At 33.7% G+C, this 24,883-nt stretch overlaps 4 protein-coding genes across 4 annotated transcripts; 2 read left to right on the top strand and 2 right to left on the bottom strand.

The window, feature by feature from the left end:
• Positions 1-1,090: 1,090 nt before the first annotated feature.
• On the top strand, positions 1,091-4,678 carry LOC111366045 (33 kDa ribonucleoprotein, chloroplastic). Its single transcript, XM_022986681.1, has 4 exons — positions 1,091-1,705; positions 2,525-2,626; positions 3,167-3,475; positions 4,050-4,678. The coding sequence occupies exons 1-4, from the start codon at positions 1,295-1,297 to the stop codon at positions 4,179-4,181; spliced, it is 954 nt and encodes a 317-aa protein (XP_022842449.1). The 5' UTR covers positions 1,091-1,294; the 3' UTR covers positions 4,182-4,678.
• Positions 4,679-4,806: 128 nt separating this feature from the next.
• LOC111366044 (putative deoxyribonuclease TATDN1) lies at positions 4,807-13,109 on the bottom strand. Its single transcript, XM_022986680.1, has 12 exons — positions 13,025-13,109; positions 12,899-12,919; positions 12,706-12,806; positions 11,628-11,685; positions 11,465-11,508; positions 11,265-11,345; positions 10,562-10,632; positions 10,262-10,372; positions 9,601-9,683; positions 9,251-9,467; positions 5,360-5,443; positions 4,807-5,128 (listed from the first exon to the last, which is right to left on the bottom strand). The coding sequence occupies exons 1-12, from the start codon at positions 13,044-13,046 to the stop codon at positions 5,059-5,061; spliced, it is 963 nt and encodes a 320-aa protein (XP_022842448.1). The 5' UTR covers positions 13,047-13,109; the 3' UTR covers positions 4,807-5,058.
• Positions 13,110-16,032: 2,923 nt separating this feature from the next.
• LOC111365515 (protein FAR-RED ELONGATED HYPOCOTYL 3-like) lies at positions 16,033-17,300 on the bottom strand. Its single transcript, XM_022986071.1, has 3 exons — positions 17,235-17,300; positions 16,961-17,035; positions 16,033-16,893 (listed from the first exon to the last, which is right to left on the bottom strand). Exons 1-3 carry the CDS (start codon positions 17,298-17,300, stop codon positions 16,033-16,035), a joined length of 1,002 nt encoding a protein of 333 aa, XP_022841839.1.
• Positions 17,301-23,069: 5,769 nt separating this feature from the next.
• LOC111366043 (syntaxin-121-like) lies at positions 23,070-24,883 on the top strand. The gene is made up of 2 exons (XM_022986679.1): positions 23,070-23,726; positions 23,995-24,883. Exons 1-2 carry the CDS (start codon positions 23,260-23,262, stop codon positions 24,410-24,412), a joined length of 885 nt encoding a protein of 294 aa, XP_022842447.1. The 5' UTR covers positions 23,070-23,259; the 3' UTR covers positions 24,413-24,883.

Below are 24,883 nucleotides of genomic sequence, written 5' to 3'. Positions count from 1 at the left end.
GTAAATTTTATGGTCAATGGAGCAAGAATTGATTTGTTTAATGAGATAGTCATCTAGATTTAAGATGAAAGGAAGGTACTTAATAATATAATTCTACCTCTAATTTTTAGGATCTATAGTAAAAGAGATATTTAACATTTATTTGAATCAAAATCCCAATTCCAATAACAATTCTCAGCAAAGTTATAAGATACTTGTAAAATTTTACCTTCAATTTTGGTGATTTGGTTGAAGAAAATTGAACATAGAATTTTTTTTTTTTTTTTTTTTTAATTTTTTGTAACAATTATGAAATAGACAATTGGTTTAGTTGGATCCTAGTTAAAATTTAATTGTTTTGACTATTACAATTGAGAACTGGATAGTTCTAATTTGGTCTTAGTTGTGACTACAAAATCAAATTTTAATTTGAATTCATAATTATTATTTTACCATTTCTCAAATAAATTAACTATGAAATCAATTAATACGAGTTATAAATTCATGAATTAATATGTACTAAAATCAATCGAAACTTTTACACGAGGTAGAGCATAAACTTTGTACAACATTATTTACGTATTTTGCCATTTTTATTTTTTAACAATAATTATAAGATGCACTGAATAGGGATGGACCAAAATTAATGCCCAACTTCATTTCATTCAATCGTAAAATTCTCATTGCTACGTGATTCACTCAATTTTCATCGGACCAAATGGGAAACCTCAGTGAAAGCACATCATTCCAAAAAGAAAGAAACATTTGTCTCCTAAGCAAGCGAACTGAAGTACCCATAAAGGATAGGTTTTAAGGCATGATCGAACTTATTTATGCAGAATTCCATGCTATCGCCACCGTGAGTTATAAATATCCTAAAATATACTTTAAATGAATTAGTTCTTAAACATCGTATCATTATAAGTTAAGATAATTTTGTCCCTGTTTGATTTATATAAAAATAAGAATTTTAGTAGATTTTAATAAAAATTGATAAAATATGTGATCAAAATTTAATATTAATTTTGACTTAAATTTTAATTCAATTTTGTAGTTGAACAAAGAAGGGCTTTGGTTTACACTGTTAATAACGTTAAGGCAACACAACACGCGTTTAGTTGCACTCACGACTAGACCTTATCCTCCCGCTTCCTATCTTCGTAGATTACCGTCACCACGTATGTATACCCCCACGCCGAAACGCCACCGGCTCCACCGTGCACCCCACCCCGCCTTTCTCTCTCTCTCTAATATTTCCACCAAAATCTGCTTCCCAATTTTCATTATTTTCTTTTGATTACAAGAAACAAAAAGAATGTCAGCTGCTTCTGTTACACTTTCAGTGGCAGCCACTGCCACCACCATTTCCAATCCCTCAAACTCAATTCACCATTTCTCTCTCACCGCCACTCATTTCTTTCCCTTTAAATCAAAACCCATAAAGTCTCCAAACCTCAAATCCCATTACAATCTAAATTCCCCACCTTTTTCCCACTCTGTGTTATTCTGTGCTTCGGCTGCATTTGACAGCGTCGAAATCACTCAAGAAGAGACTCAAGAAATAGTACCAGAACAAGAAGTTGTTGAAAAGGGTGAAGACGATGAGGGAGTGGAATCACAGTCAGCTGAAGCTGGTAGATTGTACGTGGGCAATTTGCCATTTTCAATGACGTCTTCCCAGTTATCAGAAATTTTTGCAGAAGCTGGTCGTATTGTTTCCGTGGAGGTCAGCTTTTCGCATTTTCTTGATTCTTAATTGACGAGTAGTTGATTATTGGTTAATTGATACTGGTACCAATTCGTGCGTCATGTCTTCTTATAGTCCATGTGCGTCCTTTAGATAATTCATTCTATCAAAGAAAACCTTCTAGAATACTTAGGCGATTTACTTATCCCTAGCAGCATTCCACCTTAAGTGAAGAATTTCTCACTTAAGAGCCAATGAAGAACATTTGCTTTTCACTTCCAAATTTGACATCTTATCTGATTGTTCTCACTCGGCTTAGAGAAAAAAAGAGTTGGTTTCATAAACAGGTGATTCCACTGTAAACAATAAAAATTATTGTATTTCTTTGTTGTTTCTGTCTCAATTATATAGTTCATTGTTCAATACATTGATGTTTCTTTGGTGTTTGTTCGCCTTGTGTGTATTACGTGACCAAATTTTAACAGGAGCATTATGAAATTTAAACTACAATTCACAGAGTTGTATTATTAGAAGAGAAGATGAAGAGTTGTCGAAGTTGAACTGATAATATTGGTGGAATTGTTCTACCGAAGATAATAAGAAAAGAAAAGATTAAGATATTGCCATTCATCCTTGTGTTTGCTGGTTTCAATATGTATAGATGGAATTTTAATCGACTTTCTGCAGTTACTATTTAAATATTATTGTGCTTGAGAAATGGGATTTTTAGTTATATGTAATTTGGAAATGAGATATTGCGGTGAAACTGGATTTGTTCTTTATCTGTTTCTTTTTCTTTTCTTTCTAAAATTGGAATTGAAATAGTTATGAGATCATGCTGATTTTTTCCTTTCATAGATTGTCTATGACCGAGTTACAGATAGGAGCCGGGGATTTGCATTTGTTACAATGGGCAGTGCTGAGGAAGCAAAAGAGGCAATTCGGTTGTTTGATGGATCTGTAAGTGTCTTTTCTTAGTCATACTGATACTGTGCTCGCTTGTGATGACACAAATAATGTGTTTTCTATAGCTTAGTTGGAATATTTCTTTGAGTTATTCTTGAACTCACGGGGCCTTCCTTTATATAGTTTAAATTTAGTTTTATACTGATTATTAATTTTTTTTGTTGAAATCTTTTAAATATGAGTACGTATTTTTTATTTAATAATAACTTTGAGTTAAGGATGTATAATATATCTGATAAAAGAAAAATGAATATATCCGAGAAGTGTCGATATTTGACACGTGACTGATACAGACACGTCACCCTTGTTGAAGTCTCCTTGCAACAGAGTAAGTTAACATAGTGGCTTTCAGAATTGAAGTCAGGGCTGGCATTTCTGTGAGTGTTAATGTGGTTTCTGACCTTTGTTTAATAGATGCCAATCCCGAAAATGAAATAATTGCTTTCTTTTTTCCTCGCTTCTACCCAAAAATAATCAGTTTATATGTTTTCGGATTGCGACTTACAATTATGCTTTCAACTGCTCTGTCAAAAGCAAATTGGAGGACGAACTGCTAAGGTGAACTTCCCTGAGGTGCCTAGGGGAGGTGAAAGGGAAGTAATGGCTCCAAAGATAAGAAGCAGCTATCAAGGTTTTGTAGATAGCCCCCATAAGATATATGCCGGGAACCTCAGCTGGAACCTCACGTCTCAAGGCCTAAGAGAAGCTTTTGCAGATCAGCCAGGATTCCTGAGTGCTAAGGTAATCTATGACCGGGACTCCGGAAGATCTCGAGGTTTTGGGTTTATAAGTTTTGCATCAGCTGAAGAAGTAGAATCTGCACTAAATGCCATGAATGGAGTGGTATGTTTGACTTAAAAATTGTAATTAATTTTCCATGACCTTCTGTGCTTATCCTTGTTGATACCTCTACTTTTCTATGCAATGCAATTAGGAGCTTGAAGGCCGGCCACTAAGGTTAAACTTGGCGGAGCAGAGAGCACCTGTATCTCCTGCTTTCAACTGCTCTGTCAAAAGCAAATTGGAGGACGAACTGCTAAGGTGAACTTCCCTGAGGTGCCTAGGGGAGGTGAAAGGGAAGTAATGGCTCCAAAGATAAGAAGCAGCTATCAAGGTTTTGTAGATAGCCCCCATAAGATATATGCCGGGAACCTCAGCTGGAACCTCACGTCTCAAGGCCTAAGAGAAGCTTTTGCAGATCAGCCAGGATTCCTGAGTGCTAAGGTAATCTATGACCGGGACTCCGGAAGATCTCGAGGTTTTGGGTTTATAAGTTTTGCATCAGCTGAAGAAGTAGAATCTGCACTAAATGCCATGAATGGAGTGGTATGTTTGACTTAAAAATTGTAATTAATTTTCCATGACCTTATGTGCTTATCCTTGTTGATACCTCTACTTTTCTATGCAATGCAATTAGGAGCTTGAAGGCCGGCCACTAAGGTTAAACTTGGCGGAGCAGAGAACCCCTGTATCTCCTCCGGAGGCTATTCGTAGTATTTCAGATAATGATCTGGAGAACAGTGAGATTCTTTCAAGTTTTAGTCCTTGAGGTACATTTTTGGTACGCCGCACTGGAATGGACATGGCTTGATAGTATAATGAACAAGAGTTTAGCTTATTTTCTTTATCAAAATAATCAAGTTCCATCTAATACTTGTTACTTAACGTACCAGAGGAGTTCAAAGAAATCTGGAATTTTTCATATCGGCCAGAGGATAGCGGAGAGCAGAATGCATGCAAAACTAATGTCAGATTTTGTTATCAGTGCATGCCTTGGGTTTTATTGTATTTATAGTATTATTTGCTTGATTTAATCCTTCTACAGAAAAATACTTCACAGAATTGCACCAAATGCGGGTGTGTCAGCATCTGGTTTGACCTGCTTTTTTTTTTTGGGCCATTATCCAACATATTGCTACCAAGTGTCTTCTGTATAAATTCTAAAAGCCAAATTCTATACGTGTAGAACTACTGTATTTCTTTACTCTTCTAACATGTTATATTGAGATCGTGTCGTTCTTAAGAAATGAAGTTTCTTTGAATCTACGCAAAATATATCCAAACCACCTAAATTGTTCTTTTCGTAGTTTATGCTTAAATGATGCCCCGTACCCGTGTTAGTGTATGCACTTCAACTGTTAAAGAACAAGAGAATAAATTAACACGGACAAAAATATATAAAAATATTTATTGCCAAAAACTAGACATTATTAGTCTTCAAGAAGAAATCATGGAATTTCATTAAAAGTACACAAGATTCTTATAAAAATCAATCCTTCTTTACAGTATCATCCACTTAAAGAAACTTATTTTTAGTGTCACAAAGATGCTCAGAGAAGTTCAGTCGATCCTTGACCAGCAGATACGATTAAAAATGTACCACAGCACAACTGCTATTTTTATATTCGATGGAGAGGAAATGGAATTCAAATGGTGTCGTTACCACCAGCAAGAAGCGCATCTGCTGCGGAGTCCAAATCGTGTGGAAAGAAAACCCTGTACAATATGCACTCTTTTAGAAAACTGGAGCACACAGAAGTCCAGAGGAACCATATATGCTTTCACACAGCATGCCAAATTAATACTTCGAGGGATTTTTTTTCTTTCCCATGGTGGTTCTTAAGAACGCCATATATCCAAGATAAATCCAGATCAAGAAAACGCATTTCCATTAATTAGCAGCTAACGCAATTTAAAGAATGAGAAAAGATATCGATGAACAGTTACCTGCATGTATTGTGATATATCATCTTGCTCAGTTGATCTACGTCAGCAATGCCTTTACAGCCAGCTACCACCTCAAGTACTTGCCTGGAGATTATCGCCGTGATGTGTAAGAAAGAGTAAATTTCAATATAAATCTATGATAAACACGAAATTAGATTGTCTATACTGTAGGCGAGTTAAATTTCATGAGTCAGAAAATATACGAATATTGTTTGATATGCTTAGCTTAGTCAATTTACAGATACCGACGATACAAATCTTTCCATGAGAATAATGATGAAGTATATCGTATGATATTACTCCCACCATTCCTCAAGATTGTACCCTTCAACATTTAACGGAAACTAAGAAAAATATAATAAGTGCTTCATCGTTTGTCCCGTCTTCCCATTTCATCATTTGTATAGTCAAGAAAAGAATGACAGCAAGCAAATATGAGTTGCTCGGATTATTATAACTTGCTCCAGCTTTCCTGGTAAGATAGACATGTTCACCAGTATGCTGTCGTGTTGGCAACTCATTTACAAATCATTATTTCCAGAAAAATGACGATACCAATATGCACCGATACCTACACACACTATAAAGTTCTTACACAATATCAACATATAGTTGATAAAAATCCATCATATCATGTGTTGCCAATTGCATGGGCAATCGCTAAGGAAGGAGCAGGAGCGTAATTCACTATCATATGTCTACTATGGTAAGCTGAGAAAAGTCTAAAAACTACAAAACTAGTATATAGAAGAAGAATTCTACTTGCAGGAATGGTTATTCTTAGAAAACAGAAATTATGCTCAATATGTTATATGGACATAACTGATATCATCTAACTCAGCAAGATTTTATGCATAAAAATTCAGATAAAATTAATTTGAGTACATTGAAAGCACTAAATTAAATGATGGTGTCGATCGAATCTATTGAAAAGAAAAATGTTTTTAAAAATTTGAATCTATTAATCTACGCATCCAACTGTTTGTTATGGATCTAAGAGTTCTCTCAATAGAACATACGCCTCCTAATACACTTCCTTCTCATTTTTTTCACGAATAGTTTTGGTAGGACGGTTCTATATGCCTACGTGGTACACCCACCTTACACATGGTCATTTGTATCATAATTAATTCCTTCCTCTTTCTTTCTCCTACATTTTTTCAGAACACACACTCCAATGATGAATAAGTCCTTCAAATTCAATTCTTAATCTCTTTATCTCCCTAACATTTTACTAGAGGTAGTGTTTAGTTTTCTAATGACTAAAATTAATTCATTATGCCTCTGTTTGGTGTAGATTGAAATCTACTAAAAATCACAAGTCAAAATCAAAAATTAAATTTAACCACACATTTCATGGCAAAACTTTTCAACCACAAATTTTATCAACTTTTATCAAAATCTACTAAAAATCTGATTATCCACACCAAACATAGGCTATATATTGCACATGACATTTTAGATTATTATTAATCGATGATTGAAAACTCTCTCTCTCTCAAAATGATTTATACTTTTTCACAAAAAATCCATGCATGCATGTCTGGGACTTGATCATATTTTCTTTTCAGAATCATTTGCTTATTTCATTAAAATTTAATCCAACGATTATATAATAGGGTAAAGATATACTTCATTAACTCAATTTACGAAAATTCAAAAGATGTTGAGACTAGGAATAAGACAATATTAGCAGCTAAAATAATAGTAAAATAAGAGCAATATTTATAGCTTCTTTAAGTCGGTCAGTCTATCCACATTTAGTTACGTTCAAAAGGAAGCAAAAATTACTTTTCACATTATCTCATGTCAAATATAATCATAAAAGTTACTATTTTATGAACACAGTTACATTTATGAAAAGTAAGCTCTTATTTGAGCCCTATTCTCAAAAAACTCATTTCTACCCAAACTCATTTTCAACCACAAATTCTCGTAAAGTAATTTTGCAACCCAAAACTTTTCCTTACATTTCAACCATACATTCCCTAAAAAATCATTATTACAAAACTCATTCTCTAATTTTTTTTTTTTTAAATAACTAAATTTTAAGTTCGACCAAACGTCTTAACATGATGTAGTAGATTCCTACTACAATTAATAAATTTCTACTATTCCTACTACAATTATGTTTTATCTTTTCTAAGAATTTATCTTTTCCATTATGCTTATCAGTTTAGTTTTTATATAGTTATGATAGAACTTTTTATCTTTTATTTAACTAGGATTATAGTTTTAATTAGTTTCAATTTCCTAATACTATTAGAAGTAGGGAATAATTTTGTTTATAAATATAGGAGCATTGTATACTTTTCAACAACAATCAATTATTATTCAAAATATACATGACATGATTGTTCAAATATCATTTTTATTCATTACATAATTCTTATTACAAGAATTTTATTATCGTTTCCGCACCAAAATTGGTATCAGAGCAAAGAAATTGCTTAAATCTGATGGCTAAAGATGGTCCTTGTGGCAGTCGAATCGCCAACGATGGACGGAGGCTCGACAAACCCGAACAACAAATTGAGAGGATCGACGAAACCTTTCACAACATCACGCAAATGCTATCTACGTTAAGTCTTGAAAGGAATCATGAGCCCATGAGAAAACAAATTGACAAGAATTTGCAGACTTTAACTGCTATGAATATTAATTGTTTCAACAAGAATACAACACGGCAACATGTGGCTAGAGAATTTCCTCGAGTCCCGGCCAAGTTTGAAAACACACAAGTTATCAAAGATTCTTTCTCCAATAAAACTCGAGGACGAGTTTTTTTCAAGCGGAGGGGATTGTTATAGTACATTCCTACTACAATTAATAATTTCCTAATATTCCTACTACAATTATGTTTTATCTTTTCGAAGAGTTTATCTTTTCAATTATGTTTATCTTTTTAGTTTTCTTGTATAGTTATATCTTTTATTTAATTAGGATTATAATTTTAATTAGTTTCAATTTCCTTATACTATTAGAAGTAGGGAATAATTTTGTCTATAAATATAAGAGCATTTTTCACTTTTTAACAACAATCAATTATTATTCATGATATACATGACATGATTGTTCAAATATCGTTTTTATTTATTACATAAGCGATAATAAAACTATAATCCTAATTAAATAAAAGGTAAAAAGTTCTATCATAACTATACAAAAAAATAAATAAATAAACATAAAGATAAACATAATTGAAAAGATAAATTCTTCGAAAAGATAAAATATAATTGTAGTAGGAATAGTAAGAAATTATTAATTGTAGTAGGAATGTACTACATCATAACGAGTCTAGAAAACTTGGTTAAAAAAAGATTTAGGAGTTTTCTGATTAAAAAAAAAAAAAAAAACAAGGATTAAAAATAAAATATGGTGAAAAGTAAGATAGAGAAATATAGTAAAAATGAAATCCAACACAAAAGACAGGTAGTGCAATTTGAGTGGGTGGTTTAGAAGAAAGTAAGAAAGATAAACAAAGAAAAAATTAATTAATTATGACAAATGACCATGTTTCATCATAAGAGTAGGGTACCAGAGAGGTATATAGGACAAACTTTTATCCATTTTCCACACAGATGAAGAAGCTAGGCTTAATATTGTAGAATTTGTAAAGTTCTAGTTTTCTGGAACCAAAACTGTAATGTTACTAAACATACCACTGCAGTTCATAGGGAAACTAGAAGTAGTAATTATGCAAATATCAAAAATGAAATTGGCTGGTAATAGGAACTTGCAAACATAAAGACTCAAATGTCACAATGCATAGCATTTAGGCAATTATTCAACTTAATTCCTAAAAACAAGAGTCCTCAAAATGGACATTTATAGGATAAAATATGTACATAACAAATATTTATGTTGTAATATGCATGTTTTGCCACTCACCGTACTAAACATGGTTCATTGCGACCTTTGACAGTGGAATCTGGATCATACTTATCTTTTTTTTTAGAAGGCCACAAGGATTTCACGTAACTAATCCCAGCATGTGTGTTCTTGATTTCACAGTACGGCGAATCTGTTTCAATCATCATTCTTTCAACAGGAATCCCCTTTACAACATCCAAATTCTCAGCAGTCTTGAGAGAGCAGCCATTTACGCCTGCATAGGAACGAGGACACAGAAAAATGGGGATTACAGGATAAAAGAAATCATCAAGAACCAAATGAGTTGATAAAATATTTACAGTGGAACAGCTTTAAAAATCAAGAAGTATGAGAAGAAGTGCATTAACCTATAAAAAGATTATTGAATGAAAGTAGTTTATCACGATCTTCAGCACTGCCAGTAAAAGAGTGTGCAACCCCAGAGCAGAACCTGCTGGCAAGGAAAAAAATGTGATAAAATCTGCAGATCCCAACATGGCAGTGGAAAAGAAAAAAACATACTAATAAGTTATAAACAATTCTGAAAACTGGTCAACGGGCCAGCGGGCTTTAACCAAAAATCGGGTCACTTGCATTCCTCTAACATTATCCTACCCAGCCCAGACAAGGATCCAGGTCGCCGGGCGAGTTTTAATAACATTGCGTGTGAAGACGTATAACACATCATGGATAGCAAACATCTTATGGAAATTTTAAAGGAGGAATTATAGTAAATTTTGTCCACATAATCACTGAGAAATGTATGCCTCCTAGTAGGGTGTAATAAAGCATGAAACTCTCGCTAACACAGCGAAATATATCATTCTTTTGCTGCAGGAGCACCACTTCAACATTCTGCCAATATTGAGGAGACAGGTGACATACTTAACTATCTATCAAGCATAAATGGAACTCATTGTCATCACACATAGACAGACAATGAGGTCCATTATAGGGTGGCAAGAGGAACAACTAAGTAACTGCATCAGCCAAACAAGATTAGCATCATTGGTTAAGTCCACACTTTACCTATGATTATTTTGCTCAAGAATGTGACAAAAATCCTCGGCAGCTGCTCGCATGTGGAGAAACATTGGCAGCTTCATGGCCCATGCTAATTCAAACTGCTTCTCAAAGTACCTAATTTTTCACAACATAAAATAGAATTAAGGAAATGAAACAGAATGTCCAGAAAAAGATGTTCAGAAAAGGAAATAAAGAATCAAAATTTCTCAAGAAAACTCCTAGACTTCTTTCATCCAAGGAAAAAAATGCAAAGTAAAAGCAGGAGAAGAAAGTAAAAGAATGATACTTGAAGCAAACACATACTTCTTTTGTATCTCAGACGGGCAAAAGGAAAGCCTGTCATAATCCAATCCACATTCGCCAATTGCCACCACCTTGCTTGAAATTATTTTTCCGTGTTAAGACAAATGACAAATAAACCCAATCAACATGATAGGAAATTTGACTTGTATGCCAAGAAGAATACACATAAAACTAGCAACTGATACAGCAAGGAGTTTATATCCACAAGGTATCTCCAAAGAAAATATGTGATGTGGTATTTCTATGGACGATATTAACTTCTACGCCATTAAATTTAATTTTATCTATGTATTAGCCCAGTGCGAAAAAAAGAAAAATAAAAATAAACATCTATGTATTAGCCCAGTGTGGAAAAAAAATAAAACCTTGTCCTCCCCTGGCTCTGCCTAATATCTATATGCTCATGTGTGCATGCAAACCCACATACACAAGAACACCTATGCAAAAACATGCAGGTGTGTGGGTGTGGGTTTATGTGCATGTATGAAGGAATGATGCACGAGGAACTGAATTAACAATATTCTCAGTTATTAGGGCATATCTTGCAAGGAAGAGTAAAATTTTAACAGTTGTTCTAGTGGGTTTATATCTTGGACAAACTTGTTTGCACCAGTTGCCAGGTATGGAAGGTATTTCAGGTTTCCATAATACTACTACAAAAGGTAATAAATTAAAATATATTTTTTAACACAATAAAGCATACCTTGCCTTTCTCAACTCCGGCTTTAGCCAATGATATAAGAGCCTCAAAATGTTTCTCCGGATCACCACTGTCATCAAATTCCTGATTAAGAGAACAAGAATCAACTATCACAACACCTCCAGGATAAGTATCTCAGGGTTATGTATATAGCAAAACTTGGGCTGGCAATGAACATATTATATTGAGAATAAAAATCTCACTTTGCATCTTGTTGGGTGTACACCAACCGTACAGAAAAGTCTTGCTGCCATAATTAATTGAATCCATGATTAGAGATATCATACAAAAGAGAAGGAAAAAGCTGAAAACAAAAACAGAAGGTAAAACTAAACATATAGTGTAGAATGGTATCGGTGGAGAGACCATCAGTTTCTGCAATAGCAAGAGCTTCCTTTGATTCCTCAAGGGAGCCACCAGTCACCTGGAACAATGAACTTGACCCAAATTACAAATTTTCAGAGAAACAACAGATGGAGTTAAAATGAAAGCCACTTATTATACAGCTTAAAGTTTTGGATTACAGCTCAAATTCATATTATACCATTACCAGATCAAGTTAATTATTAATAGCTCAAGGACCAAAACTGCTTATAAGGTTCAACACAGAATAGAATTAACTGTGCAGCTTTAGTAAAGATAAAAGATTGAGTTTTCAAATTTGTTTCACTTCCCAAATTTACAAAGGGGAACCATAAATAAACAAGATGGAAATGAAGCAATAATTTTTTTATTTTTTTTCCATCTCGTGACCTTATTTCCATTGGATACTCTATATTTTAAGTTTAAACTGCCATTGTTCCTTCATTATAAAATGCTTAATTGATATTTGCGCTTCAGCGTTGGTTATAGTGAAACTTCACAAAATAAGAGAGTATCAATTTTTTTAACCATTACTTCTACATTTCTGAAAAAAGAGGTTTCAAATTTAAAAATAGCGAATAACCAAAAAGACTTAACTTGTAATAGTTTCAATAGTTCCCTTCTTTAAGCAGCAACATAGAACTTCTATATAAAGAAAAGCAACAATAATATATGGGAAAAGAATATCGAAAGCAACATAATAATCAACAACAAACTAAGCCTTATTTCCATCAAATATGGGATCAACCTCATGAGTCTTTCTTCGCCATTGCATTCTACTCGTTCTTAAATCAATTGGGAGCTCTAAAACAATTAAATCCTTAGCAACTGTGGCAGCCCACATTAATTTTGGTCTACCCCTCCCTCGCTTACCAAAAATTTCCATTTGTTCCAAGATCAACTGGAGATCTAAAACAATCAAATCCTTATAAACTGCCAGTGGCCATGTTAATTTTGGTCTTCCTCTACCCTCATTTTACCGAAATTGTGGCACTCTTATAAAACAAGATAAATAATCAGGAAAAAAAACAATAAAGTTCACAAATTTTTTGCTGAAAAGTCTACGGAGAGAAGAATTTACGATAATTCGATCTACACCAGCACTCCAAGCCCTGCTAAGCACCGCTGGAATATCAGCTACATGATATTGCTTCCCATTGTATATTCCTCTAAACATACTATCTGCATTTATTCCGTATTATACATTTAGAAGTATAAACAAATTCAAGAAAACAGAAATCAAAAAATGAAATATAATGCGATTGTTAACTCACCAGTGAAATTAACCGCTATATCTGTTCTTGAGTTATCATATTAGAAAAAAAAAATGAAAAAAGAAAAGATTTAGTGAGTTTTATCAATATTCATTGGAAACTGAAAAATGGTGTTAAATTGCTTGCCTATCATTCGTGTGCTCCCCATGGCTGTGTTAGGGAGAGAAGGGGGGAACTTGTGTGAGAGAGACAACAGAAATTATTAAGATTATTATTATTATTATTATTTTACCCTTTTTCTCCAATCTCTTAATTTGGGCAGCCCTATTTTCATCTATATTTTTTATAAGTACGTTCAACTCTAAGTTCATCTCTAATAAAATTTTAAAAATTTAAAAAAATACTATTTACATACACGTTATATTCCAATTTTGTCCTTACTAAATTCATTCATTTAAATGACATATATCCACATAAATTTTAAGTACATCCCTAACACTAGATTCACACAATCCCTAAAATATAAACTCTTTTAAATAAAATGAATGAAATACTAACAAAGATGATATTAATTTTATTACATTCATGTCTTAGATTTAGGATTTCATCAGTTAGTCATCGTTCAATGTAAACACATTCCCCCATGAAATTATTATTATCATCTCTAAACAGTTAAAAGAAAAAATGTATGCGTTAACATTGGAACACAAGAATTCATGGCAGTAGCAAAATTTCCCATGAAAATCTAAAAAAGAAATCTTTAGGTCACCGAAAAAGTATTACCGTTGGAGTTAATATATATCATTGAACATTAAATTAATATATATTATTCAGCTAACCATTTTAACAGTATTTACTAGAAAATTTATTATTCTTATTCATAAAACTCAATTCATCAAAGGTAAACCACCATGAATCAACATCCAAATTAGGAGGAGGTTTGTCTCTGGATAAAGTATACCGAGTAACATTTGGAACTCATCGTTTTTGGACGATGATTGGTTTGCTTCAATCATCTCTTCATGGTATGCTTAAATCCAAAATTACAAGTAGAAAAAATTATATAAATTTTTAGAGAAAAATGTTTTTACATGCCTAAATTTCTTATTTTACAATTAGACAAAAATGCTTCACATTAATAACAAGTAGAAAACATCACATGCTAGAAATAATTTGTAAATAATATATCAATGTGAATTAAAATTAGGCTTCAAATCTTTGTGGATCAACATAACATGATTAGGTAATCGAATAGTAGTGAACAAATCAAGTAATTGGTCAATCAATAATAGTAGTGTTATCAGATCAAAAAATAGTAGTAGTAGTTAATTGTTCTTATGGTTTATTCAAATCAATTACTCTGATATAGCTACACCTTCTTCTATCAAGGACCTAAAAAATTGCATCCTAGCATGAGAAGGTGTAGCCCAACCTTCTGCACATGAATGATTGTACTTGTACCAATAACAAGCAATAGGTGGCATTGGTCCCTTAGTATGCCAATTTACATGTACACAATCACATAGAAAAACATAAATAGAAATTTTATTTAGTTAATTAAAAAGTTAATTAATTTGATGAATATTTACCGAGATAAAATGGCAGTCATTGACAAATCCAATTGCAACAATCTTATGAGATGCGATTGCAAGTGGTTCATCCCAAAATGGAAGAAATGTAAGATATTGTTGGCTCAAGTGAACAAGAATAATTTTATATCTTGAAGCAATAACATGACCCATATTAGGCATAGTCATCCAATACTCACGACTCGCTGAACCATCAAAATGAGAAAGTGAATGAATCAACTCATAGATCATATCATCATTTCCATAGAGTCTAGAGTAATCATCAAAATGAGATTCAAGCTCCTTTATTAGGTCTTTTCTGACCAAAGACCAATTCTCTTCACCTATACCTAGAATATTAGCCACGGCCTGAAAATCACAATTGCCATCTGCGGCCACATCTTGCACATCAACTATGTAAGGTCTCAAACGAATAGGAAACAGATCAAAATGAATCAAAATAAGCCATGGATTTTGATCCACGAGCTCAATACACCTTTTGTTTTTGTCGAATTGGATGCTGGCTTGATAACATGGGTTGACTTAAATGTGTAATGGAACTAATCAATTGTTGTAACGTATTGTCTTGTCCAGATAGAACTAACTCAAAATACGATCGGTCTCGACGAGTAGATACATCTATTTTTTAAGATGGACGACCCTTTGTCTTAGTTTGGACTTGTGGCTCAACTAATGATATAGAACTCGGAGTAGCAATCTCTTTCAATTTTTGCAGGATTTCCGCCTTCACATGATCATTATTATCTTGATAACGTTTTTCAATCATTTCAAATAATGATGCACAATTAATTTCGAATGTGTTACCTTTATCAAGAGGAACTAGATTAAACTTCTTCCAGTGAGAGTGTACTCTTGATAAAGGAATGGGTTGAGATTCTTTCTTATTCTCTGAAATCTCATGGGCACACGGTAATTCATGTGTTTGTCGTATAACACATCCACAAGTTACCTTGTCAGTTCCTATGTCATCAGCTCGCTTGGACTCTTGAAATATCATATTCATTGCAATTCTTGATGTAAATCCCCTAAGCTTTTTAAACAAGGTAGGTTTAAAATATGTTGGACAGTACCCAAACTCTTTTCAAACGATGCTTTAATATCTGTATGTTGTAGCTCCAATAATGAATGAATTCTTGTCCATGATATGTCAAAATTACATTGGGAAAAACCTAAATGCCTTTTAAGTTTTGCATGTGCAGATTCAGCCCTACCATTAAAAATAAATCAGAATCACTATACATTAGCACACTTAATAATGCAAATAGCAATTTAATAATGCCAATAGAAATTTACCTATTAGTTGTCGTGTTTCCAAAGTGCATGTGTAGATTTATCCAATCTGCCACAAACTTCTCTTTATATTGAAGAAGCCATGAATTCATTACATAATCAATTGCTTGTGGAAATTGTTGAAAATTGGATTCTAAGAGATTTAGATTTTGTTTGTACTCTTCTATGGATGTTGAAAGCACTTACAAATTCCACATATGCATAAAGGCATCTCATTGGTCCTTGTGATTGTCAAAATATTTTTTTGTTTTTGCCAACACATTCTTTGAAATGTGTCATTTACATAAAATATTAGTAGATGTTGGAAATATTTTTTCAATGGCCTTCAGTAACAATAACACTAGGCATTATTATATCGTTCATTAAACTCTTCAATCTCCCTAAAGCCCATGCGTAGTTTTCCTCACATTCTTTTCCCAAGTATGCAAAAGCGATCGAAAATGTTAAATCAATAGAAGTGACACCTACTATTTCCAACAACGGTAGGCGATACCTATTTATCTTATACGTGCAATCCATAATTATCACACGAGGAAAAGCCTGCAACAAATCTACTGAATATGGATGTGCCCAGAATAAATCTTGAACTAAATTCATCTCCATAGAGATGCAGTGCCACTCTATGTACTTGTTCTCAACAAGTCTATTCATTAGTTGTTGCATTTGTGTCCTTCCAGCTTGTTCTTTGAGTCTGAACTTCTGACGTGCATTGTAGATGTGCCTCATTGTGCTAACATTTGTGTCATCATTTTGTTTCAATGTATATAATATTTCCTTTAGTCTTACATGATTCTTCGACATGTCTACTAAAATTGAAGTCTCTTTCTCAGTTAATCTCCCAGCATATGAATGTCCTTCAAGGTTTTGGGCAATGTCATGATTATGTCTCCCACATTTCACTTTCAATATCCAATAATCACCATTTATCAATTTTCTTCCATTCAATGCGAATGGGCATCCACATTTTTTTGTTCCGTTAGTTCTTCGTCTCTTTCGTTTTTCATTTTCTTTGTTAGTATACCTACACCTATATGAACCATGTCTTTCACATGCAAAATCAATTCTTGGTTTTCTCCCAACTTGGCCGAAGTTGGACTTTTTTATAACAACAATCATGTTATGTCTCTTACCAGTAGTTTTAATCCAATCAATCAAAGCATCTTTACTTGTAAATATCTGTTTATCATCAAATATTCATATATAAATATATGATCATGTTAAAGAAAATAAAATTATTACGTACCATGTTTGTCGTAAATATATCCGTATAATCAACAAATAACTCATTCTGGACATCATAATTATGGGTTGATGTATCCTACATTAAAATTATAGTTTTAAATAATGTCATTAAAATAAATTTAACAATAACTAATATAAAAAATACAACATCGGATAAGTATGCGAAATAGCAGATGAATTGGAACTTTTCTAAATACTTGTGAAAAAACTCATTAATGTATTAATGTGTTAGGAAAAAATCAAACAACAAAACACGATAAAAATGTAATCCTTACTTTTTCAAATTTCTCTTCATATATTGCTATGTCTATATATTTTTGCTCTAACGGCGTCTCTTCCATTGTTCACTAAATTTCTGTGTATTGAAATTCTGAGTATTAGAATGCTTCGAACAACAAAGGCTAAAGAAAAAAGAAGAAGAAAGTTCAACGAAGCAAGTTTAATTTTACCAACTTTGTATGCCGAAGATATTGAACACATGTACTCTGAAAACTTTAGCTAATATTTGAAGGCATAATATATATGCAAAATTTGATTTTTTAATTGCCCGACTGATAAATAATATCTAACGAGAAGGGAAAAATTAGAAAAAGAAGAGGATTCAAAAACTACGAAAATTGTTCAAAAACTAAAAAAAGTTAGCAAGATGTGATTTTACCTGTGCTTTTAGCTGCTCATTCTTCTTGAGAATGGAATCATAATTGGACAAAAGGGACTTGAAGTGGATTTGAGTTGATCATGATCTCTTTCAAGCTATTTGTTCTTCCACTATGCACGGCGATTCTGGAACCACACTGCCTCCTGTCGGGACTCGGGACTACAAACCCAAATTTTTGGCCAAATGAGTTTTGCACTTTGGTTCTAGCTTGTTCTCTGCGTCAAAGCTCTTCTCAAGCAAGTTCACCAATAAATCAAACAAAAAGAGTGGAGTAAATACTTAATACAAGAAAATAGGATAATTTTTCATAGGACTTCAAAATCAAATTGTAATCATCTGGATAATCTACAATCCGTGGACTTGAATTCCTGATTAGAATTATATTGAGATAATAGGGTAGTGATCAAATTACTTGAGTATTGCCTAGTTTTCCCTAATCATATTCATGTAGTTTTTCTTAATCTATTAGGATTCTAGTTAAACACAAATTCTAAGATGATTTAATGAAAGTAAAAATTAGTGGATCAATTTAGAGTTTTGTATTTTTATTTTAAGTGGAAGTTGTGATTTCAAGAGATCTGGTCTTGACGCAACTACTCTAAGAACCAACCACTCTTTTGAAATATTAGTTTGTAATAAAGAGCCACAATGTAGAAGGTTAGAGAGAGATGCTATCAAACTCTAGAGAGAGAAACACTCACTAGAGTTGCCTCATGCACTGTGAGCTCATTCTTCCTTGTTTGAATTTACCTTCTTTGGTATTTTCGAATTTGATTTGCAGATTTTATTAAAGTCTGTTCAGTTTCAGCATAGTTTGATTTTGAGGATTTCAAATTCTTGGAGCCTCAATTTCGACCAGAATATGGCAGGTTTCTTGGATGCTTTGAAACTTTCACTTTGGTCATTTGCATAGATACATCATCCGGCCAGAAAATTCAGAGCTTTACTCATCCTTTTATTTAGATTTTCAAGCTTTCTTCCTCTCATTAGAAGACTTGATAACAGCAGCAAATTTTGTTGCATGGTTTATGCAGTTTTTCTGCATAGTTTTGCCCAGATTCTTGGAGCTTCTCTGGGTATCTTCAAAGATTCTTAGTGTAATTTGAACATTGCACTGGGATTCTTTATGATATTTTTCCAAATTCAGTTTTGGGTGTGGCTTGAACTGTTACTCCATATCGGTTTCGATCAGTATTCAAGGCAATTTTCTGGTCAATGTGGCCTCGTGTGTAGTTCCCTCCAATCTCAAATTGATCTAAGCTATTTTGAGGCATGGCTGTTGGTTTCTTTGGCATTCGGAATATACTTGCAGGTGTTTTGGAAGCTTGTTTTGCGGTTTGATTAGTTCAATTCGTGACTGCTTTCATTCCTTGGCTGGTTGGTTCATTGGTTGCTGGCCAGTTTCAGTCTAGCTCTTTGTTGATCAGGCAGATTCTAGCTAACTTTGGGTGGTTTCGTCCAACTCAATTGCTTTCAGTCTAGATAGTCTTCAGAGATTCAGATTTGGTTCTTGAAGTGTTTGAGGATCTGGTGTTCATCTTCATATTTTGAAAGTTGTATGTATTTGTGGTGATATTATTCAAATTGTAAATTTGAATTGGTATTGTCGTCTTACTGTCAACTGAGGATCACATGTTCTGCTAGCTGGATTTTCAGCTTTCAAAGTTAAGTAATTAATATATCTTGCCCTTTACGTAAGTTTAGTACGTTAGGACCTTGTCTTTGATTTCTTTGTTCTTTTAGGATACTTATCCCCTACTTTCTGGGATTCTGTAGTCTATGCTTGCCAGTCTTTCCCCTGGTGTGAGTTTTAGCTTTGCTAACACGAGTGGAATCACACCATTTAATTCATTACGTGATTACTGAATGAAGTCTTGGATCCTTCGTATCAATAATTTGAAATCATGAAAGTTTTTGGGCAGTCCCATTTCATCGTAAAATATAGTAAAATTTTATTTTTAAAAGTGGATGTACTTATAAAAAGCGTAGATATATATCTATTACCCTTCATTATTACTTATGTCTATTTAAATAAATTTATATATAATTTAAAATATAGTAAAATTTTATTTTTAAAAGTGGATGTACTTATAAAAAGCGTGGATGAAAATAGGGCTACCCCTTATTATTATTATTATTATTATTATTATTATTATTATTATTATTATTATTATTATTATTATACCCTTTTCCTTCTATCTCTTAATTAGGAGAAAAACTTCCACTTTTTAAGTCTTGACTCTTTAGTAGGCCTCACCTGATCGGGTGGCATAGGGTGAGGGTTGGCCATCCGATAAGGTTGTGTCTTTCCATTCGACCTTCTCAACAAAGTTTTTCTTCTTAATTAGGAACGGAATCACCCAATCTTTCATATAGCATAGAATCAACTCTGATATATCTAAAGTGATGTTCTACCCCCTCAATCTATTGAAGGTGAATTTGGTTATTCAAGTGACGGAAATTGTTACCTTAAACGTTCAAGTTGCAACATTCACCTGACTTAAATTTGAAGGGTAGAAATGTCGAAATATTTTATTTTTCATCGAACATTAAAGTCGTGCTACTGTTAAAGGTTGGAGAGTTTGAAAGCTTGGGAAGTTCAACCTAATTTTTTCATGGAAAAATACGGTGGTTCCCGAACTAATTGAAATAGAAATGTTTTTCTCAATCGAAGTGAAGAAAGTTAATTTATTCTTGATTAACGTCAAGAAATGATTGTACCCTTATTTGAGCCCCATTTTGAAGGAGAAAATGAATTTTTAAATAGTGTATTGATGAGAAATGTGTAGTTAAAAAATAAAAAAAAAAAGTTTTTTATTTGCGTATAATATTATTTTATTGAAAAATATATGGTTGAAATGGTGTCAAATCACTGTTGAAGAATATATTTTGGTGGGGAAACGGGGCTCAAACAAGGGCTATAAAAATAATTGTTATGGTGATTCCTAGTCTTGGAGTGGAGTCAAGTACATGAAGTTTACCTTAATTTATATATTTAAAAAAATAGTATGAGCATAATTAGGAATTGTGTTAGTTTAATTAAGAAGGATAACACTAGCCTTTTTATTAGCAAAATATGAGAAAATAAAAAATAGCGTCTAGAAAATAGTAATAAAAAACATTTTTGGAAAAAAATCATAACTAAGATGTTGAGTGTCACCTATTTCAAAACTAAGAATAAAAGTTTCAAATTTTAAAAATCAAATATTTATTAAATTTTAATTTATGATTTAATTAATTAATTATATATTTTATTAATTAGGTATATTAAGGTCACAAATCTACACAATTTGATCATAAATTAACGATTAAGTAAGTCACATATTGTTATTCGATCATAGATCAAAATTTCTATATGTCACAAATTATTTTACAATCACAATTCAAAAAATTTATAGGTCACAATTTGTTCATCGGTCACAAATTAAAATTTTATAAGTCACAAATTATTTATCTGTCACAAATCATAAATATTATAAGTCATAACTTATTATACAGTCACATATTAACAATTTTTAGGACACGCATTATTTTTTTATCACAATTTATCTTTTTCATCGATCAAACATTGTTTATTGGTCACAGTCAACCAAATAATTTGTAACCGCCATCAACACTTGCAACCACCATCTCGCCACTATCTCCAGTAGCATCAGCACCATCGTCGTAGCCAAAACCACCGCCGCCACCACCTCATGACGTTATCACCGCTACCACCATCGTACTGCCTACACCACAACTATTTGAAACTACCACCACCAATGACGCCAAATCCACCACCACGCCATCTTACTAGTGCCAAAGTCTACGTGCACCGCCGCCAACAAAAAATACCCCAAAAACCAATTAAAGCCAATTGCCTCCGCCAACGTTGCCTCCAACACATTTCATAAATAAAATTTAATTAATATCGCCAGCACCGCCAGCACCGCCACCACCAACACTACCCCCAGCTACAAACACCGCTACAATATGCAAATCACCACCACCACACGAGCCAGCACTACTGCAACTCCAACCATAGCCGTACCACCATCGCACAACCAGTGATGCACTACTATCATCCCACGACCACCACTGCCTTATCACCCATCGTACACGAACCACCATCATTGCAGCACATACAACAACACACATCACCACTGCACAAAATTGTACCACCACAGATTTTATCCTTTTTTCCTGTGTCATGCACAAATCATCACTGCATAGCATCATCGCCCCTCACACAGCTCCCCGAGCACAATGCCACTGCAGCAAACCACCCAATGTGGCTACGCTTGAGGTGCTGCTGCAGCAAAACACTCCAGTAGATCGTATTGAGGCGGTGATGCAATCAAACCACCAAACAAAACAAAACTCCAGCAGATTAGATCGAGGTTGTGCTGTAATCAAACTACTGAACAAAATAAAAACTCTAGCAAATCGGGTCCACAGCGGTGTTGTTGCATTGACGCTCAAGCGGCGAGCGACGTTTGCTAGTATGAGCGTTGGTGTTGTGTCGATAACGGCATCGATGTGAATGAAATGTAGGGGGGAGAGAGAGAGAACGGCATCGATGTCAATGAAATGTAGGGGGGAGAGAGAGAGAGCGAGGGGGGAAATTTAAGGTTAAGGGGAGGGATGGGTGAATGGAGATTGGTATATAAATTAATTTAATTTTATATTGTTATTTTTATTATCTGATTTTTGAATAAATAAACTTTGCATCTCATTTTTTAAGTTGGATCTTAAAAAATATGGATGGTGTAATTTTCACGACTTTTTTGCTCAAAGTGTAAAGAACTTTCGGGCCCCCAGCTGAGTTCAGTCTCCACCAGCCCGGTCAAGCTTATCAGACCCAAACCACTAACACATTATGGGGCTTTTTGATAGTCCAATACTTGAAAGGGCCCAACCCTTTTTCTATAGCTGTATATTATAAGTCAATATTAAAAGAAAAATTAATTTAAAATATTACCCATTATATCACTTATTATTACATATTAAACATGCCTTGGCTAAATGGGTTTAAAAATTGTTTCTAAATAATCAAACAGGAGCTAATGTGTCATAGCCTTTGCTCATATTTAAAAACTGTTTATAAATGATCAAATCATTTTTCCACATGTTTCAAAGGATTCAAATGTCCTATTAATTTATTTATTGTTTATTTGTATCTATTTATAATTTAAATTCTTATAAACAATTATCATTCCAAAAAAATAAAAAAATGTTTTTCCTCAAACGCGTTTTGCATCTGCACAAGTAAAAGTACACGTATATATTTGTTGAATGAGAATGTTGAATTTTGAGCTTTTTCCTTGATAGTGCCATTCTTGAACTTTTTCCTTGATACTTCCATTACTTCTTTTCATACAGGAATTGTGACTTTTGACAAGTCTTTTCTTACCCATTAATCAAACTTGATTAATTCCTAGCCATCATCCATATAATTAAACCTCATACCATTTATCATTTCAACTTTCCATTTCATTTTTTCATCTTCTTTTTCTCTCAAATCTTAGCATATACCCACAACTTTTTCTTGAGCTCCTCAATTCGTATATAGCGTGATTGTGCTCGACTAAAGAAAAGAAGTCGGTTCTTGTTTATTGTATCATTCGATCTTATTCATTGTTGTGTACCAGATTATCCCAAAAATGAATGATCTCTTATCATCATCGTTTCCCGGTGGCCAAGATCAATCCCACTCCATTCAGATGACTGATTTAGGCGGAGTCGATCTCGAAACGTTTTTCAAAGATGTGGATTCTATAAAAGTCGAGCTCGATGCCCTGGAAGCGCTCTACGACCAGCTCCAGGCGGCACACGAGCAAAGCAAAACGGTACACAATGCCAAGGCAGTTAAAAACCTTCGAGCGAAAATGGATAATGATGTTTCGACATCATTAAAAAAAGCAAAAGCGATTAAGGCAGGATTGCAGGCACTGGACAAGGCCAATGATGATAATAGGAGAATTCCAGGTTGTGGCCCTGGAAGTTCTTCGGACAGGACGAGAACTTCTGTAGTCAATGGCCTGAGGAAAAAATTGCAGGATATAATGAACAGGTTCAAGAATTTGAGGGAAAGAATGGCTTCCGAGTACCGGGAGACGGTGCAAAGAAGGTATGATCGAACTAACTCGTCTAAAAATTAAGCTTTCAAAGAGGGGACAATTGCATTTTTTAAAATTATAATCAACACGTTTTTTATTATTTAATAAAATTCCGAAATTGCATAAAAATTTCTACACATGAATGATAATAAAACTTGAACTGAGGGCTTTGTCTACTCCGATATTGTCTACTCCGATATGCTATTGAACTATCTCATCTAAAAGTTTAAAGCGTCTAGAGAGTCGATAATGTATATTTACTTAAATTATGTTTGACAGGTACTACACGGTAACTGGTGAAAATCCCGACGAGAAAATTCTTGACAACCTAATCGAGACAGGTGAGAGCGAGACTTTTTTGCAGAAGGCCATACAGGAGCAAGGAAGAGGACAGGTAATGGACACCATTATGGAAATCCAGGAAAGGCACGATGCTGTAAGAGAAATGGAAAAGAATCTCAAGGAACTGCACCAAGTTTTCTTGGACATGGCTGTTCTGGTGGAGAGCCAAGGGGAACAATTGGATGATATTGAAAGCCAAGTTGGAAGGGCAAATTCTTTTGTTAGAGGGGGGACTCAGCAGCTTCAAGTGGCAAGAAAACATCAGAAGAATACTAGGAAATGGACCTGTTTTGCGATTATTTTGTTGTTGATTATTAGTCTCATTATTGTCCTGTCTATCCGGCCCTGGAAGTAGATGATTAGTCGATGGTTGAATACAGCGTTAGTCATTGAATTTAGGGTTTTGGTTTCGATTTCGTTTCTTTTTTTTTTCGAAAATGGTTGCCCAACTTGATATTTTGTTTCGTACTAATCACTTCATCCAAAAATCTTTGAAACAAACATGAAGTTGGCAACTATTTTGAAACGAAAAAAGATATGGCATTTGAAATCGAACCCTGAATTCGATGGCTGAAACAGTTTTTAACTCGACTAGTCAAAACAAATGCTTGAATATAGTTCATCCAGAAAATTCATATTTTTGATTGTTTTGATTTTCTTGAACCTGAGTGAGGTCACCCCTCTTGTCCCACCCCGAAGCCCATCATGTTGACATGAGAGTAAAATTTGGGATACTTCATTATCAGAGGGAGTTGGAGCCACTTTGTAATTGATTTGTTATAGTGTGTGTGTGTGTATATATATTATTATTTTGAAGTTGATTGAA

Source organism: Olea europaea, chromosome 17 (genome assembly GCF_002742605.1).
Source record: "Olea europaea var. sylvestris chromosome 17, O_europaea_v1, whole genome shotgun sequence".
NCBI lineage: Eukaryota > Viridiplantae > Streptophyta > Magnoliopsida > Lamiales > Oleaceae > Olea > Olea europaea.
The sequence above is the reverse complement of the archived record's forward strand: the minus strand, read 5'-3'. Positions and strand labels throughout refer to the sequence as shown.

Bases quoted from the DNA above. Each gene is read 5' to 3' on its own strand.
- LOC111366045 (XM_022986681.1), top strand. From the start codon at position 1,295: ATGTCAGCTGCTTCTGTTACACTTTCAGTGGCAGCCACTGCCACCACC. The intron at 2,627-3,166 runs GTAAGTGTCTTT...CTCTGTCAAAAG, and splicing joins TTCGGTTGTTTGATGGATCT to CAAATTGGAGGACGAACTGC. The intron at 3,476-4,049 runs GTATGTTTGACT...CAATGCAATTAG, and splicing joins TAAATGCCATGAATGGAGTG to GAGCTTGAAGGCCGGCCACT.
- LOC111366044 (XM_022986680.1), bottom strand. From the start codon at position 13,046: ATGGGGAGCACACGAATGATAG. The intron at 11,509-11,627 runs GTCTCTCCACCG...TAATTATGGCAG, and splicing joins TGCTATTGCAGAAACTGATG to CAAGACTTTTCTGTACGGTT. The intron at 5,444-9,250 runs GTGAGTGGCAAA...GATAATCTCCAG, and splicing joins AATGAACCATGTTTAGTACG to GCAAGTACTTGAGGTGGTAG.
- LOC111365515 (XM_022986071.1), bottom strand. From the start codon at position 17,300: ATGGAAGAGACGCCGTTAGAGCAAAAATATATAGACATAGCAATATAT. The intron at 17,036-17,234 runs GTAAGGATTACA...ATTTTAATGTAG, and splicing joins ATGAAGAGAAATTTGAAAAA to GATACATCAACCCATAATTA. The intron at 16,894-16,960 runs GTACGTAATAAT...GATGATAAACAG, and splicing joins ATATATTTACGACAAACATG to ATATTTACAAGTAAAGATGC.
- LOC111366043 (XM_022986679.1), top strand. From the start codon at position 23,260: ATGAATGATCTCTTATCATCATCGTTTCCCGGTGGCCAAGATCAATCC. The intron at 23,727-23,994 runs GTATGATCGAAC...TATGTTTGACAG, and splicing joins CGGGAGACGGTGCAAAGAAG to GTACTACACGGTAACTGGTG.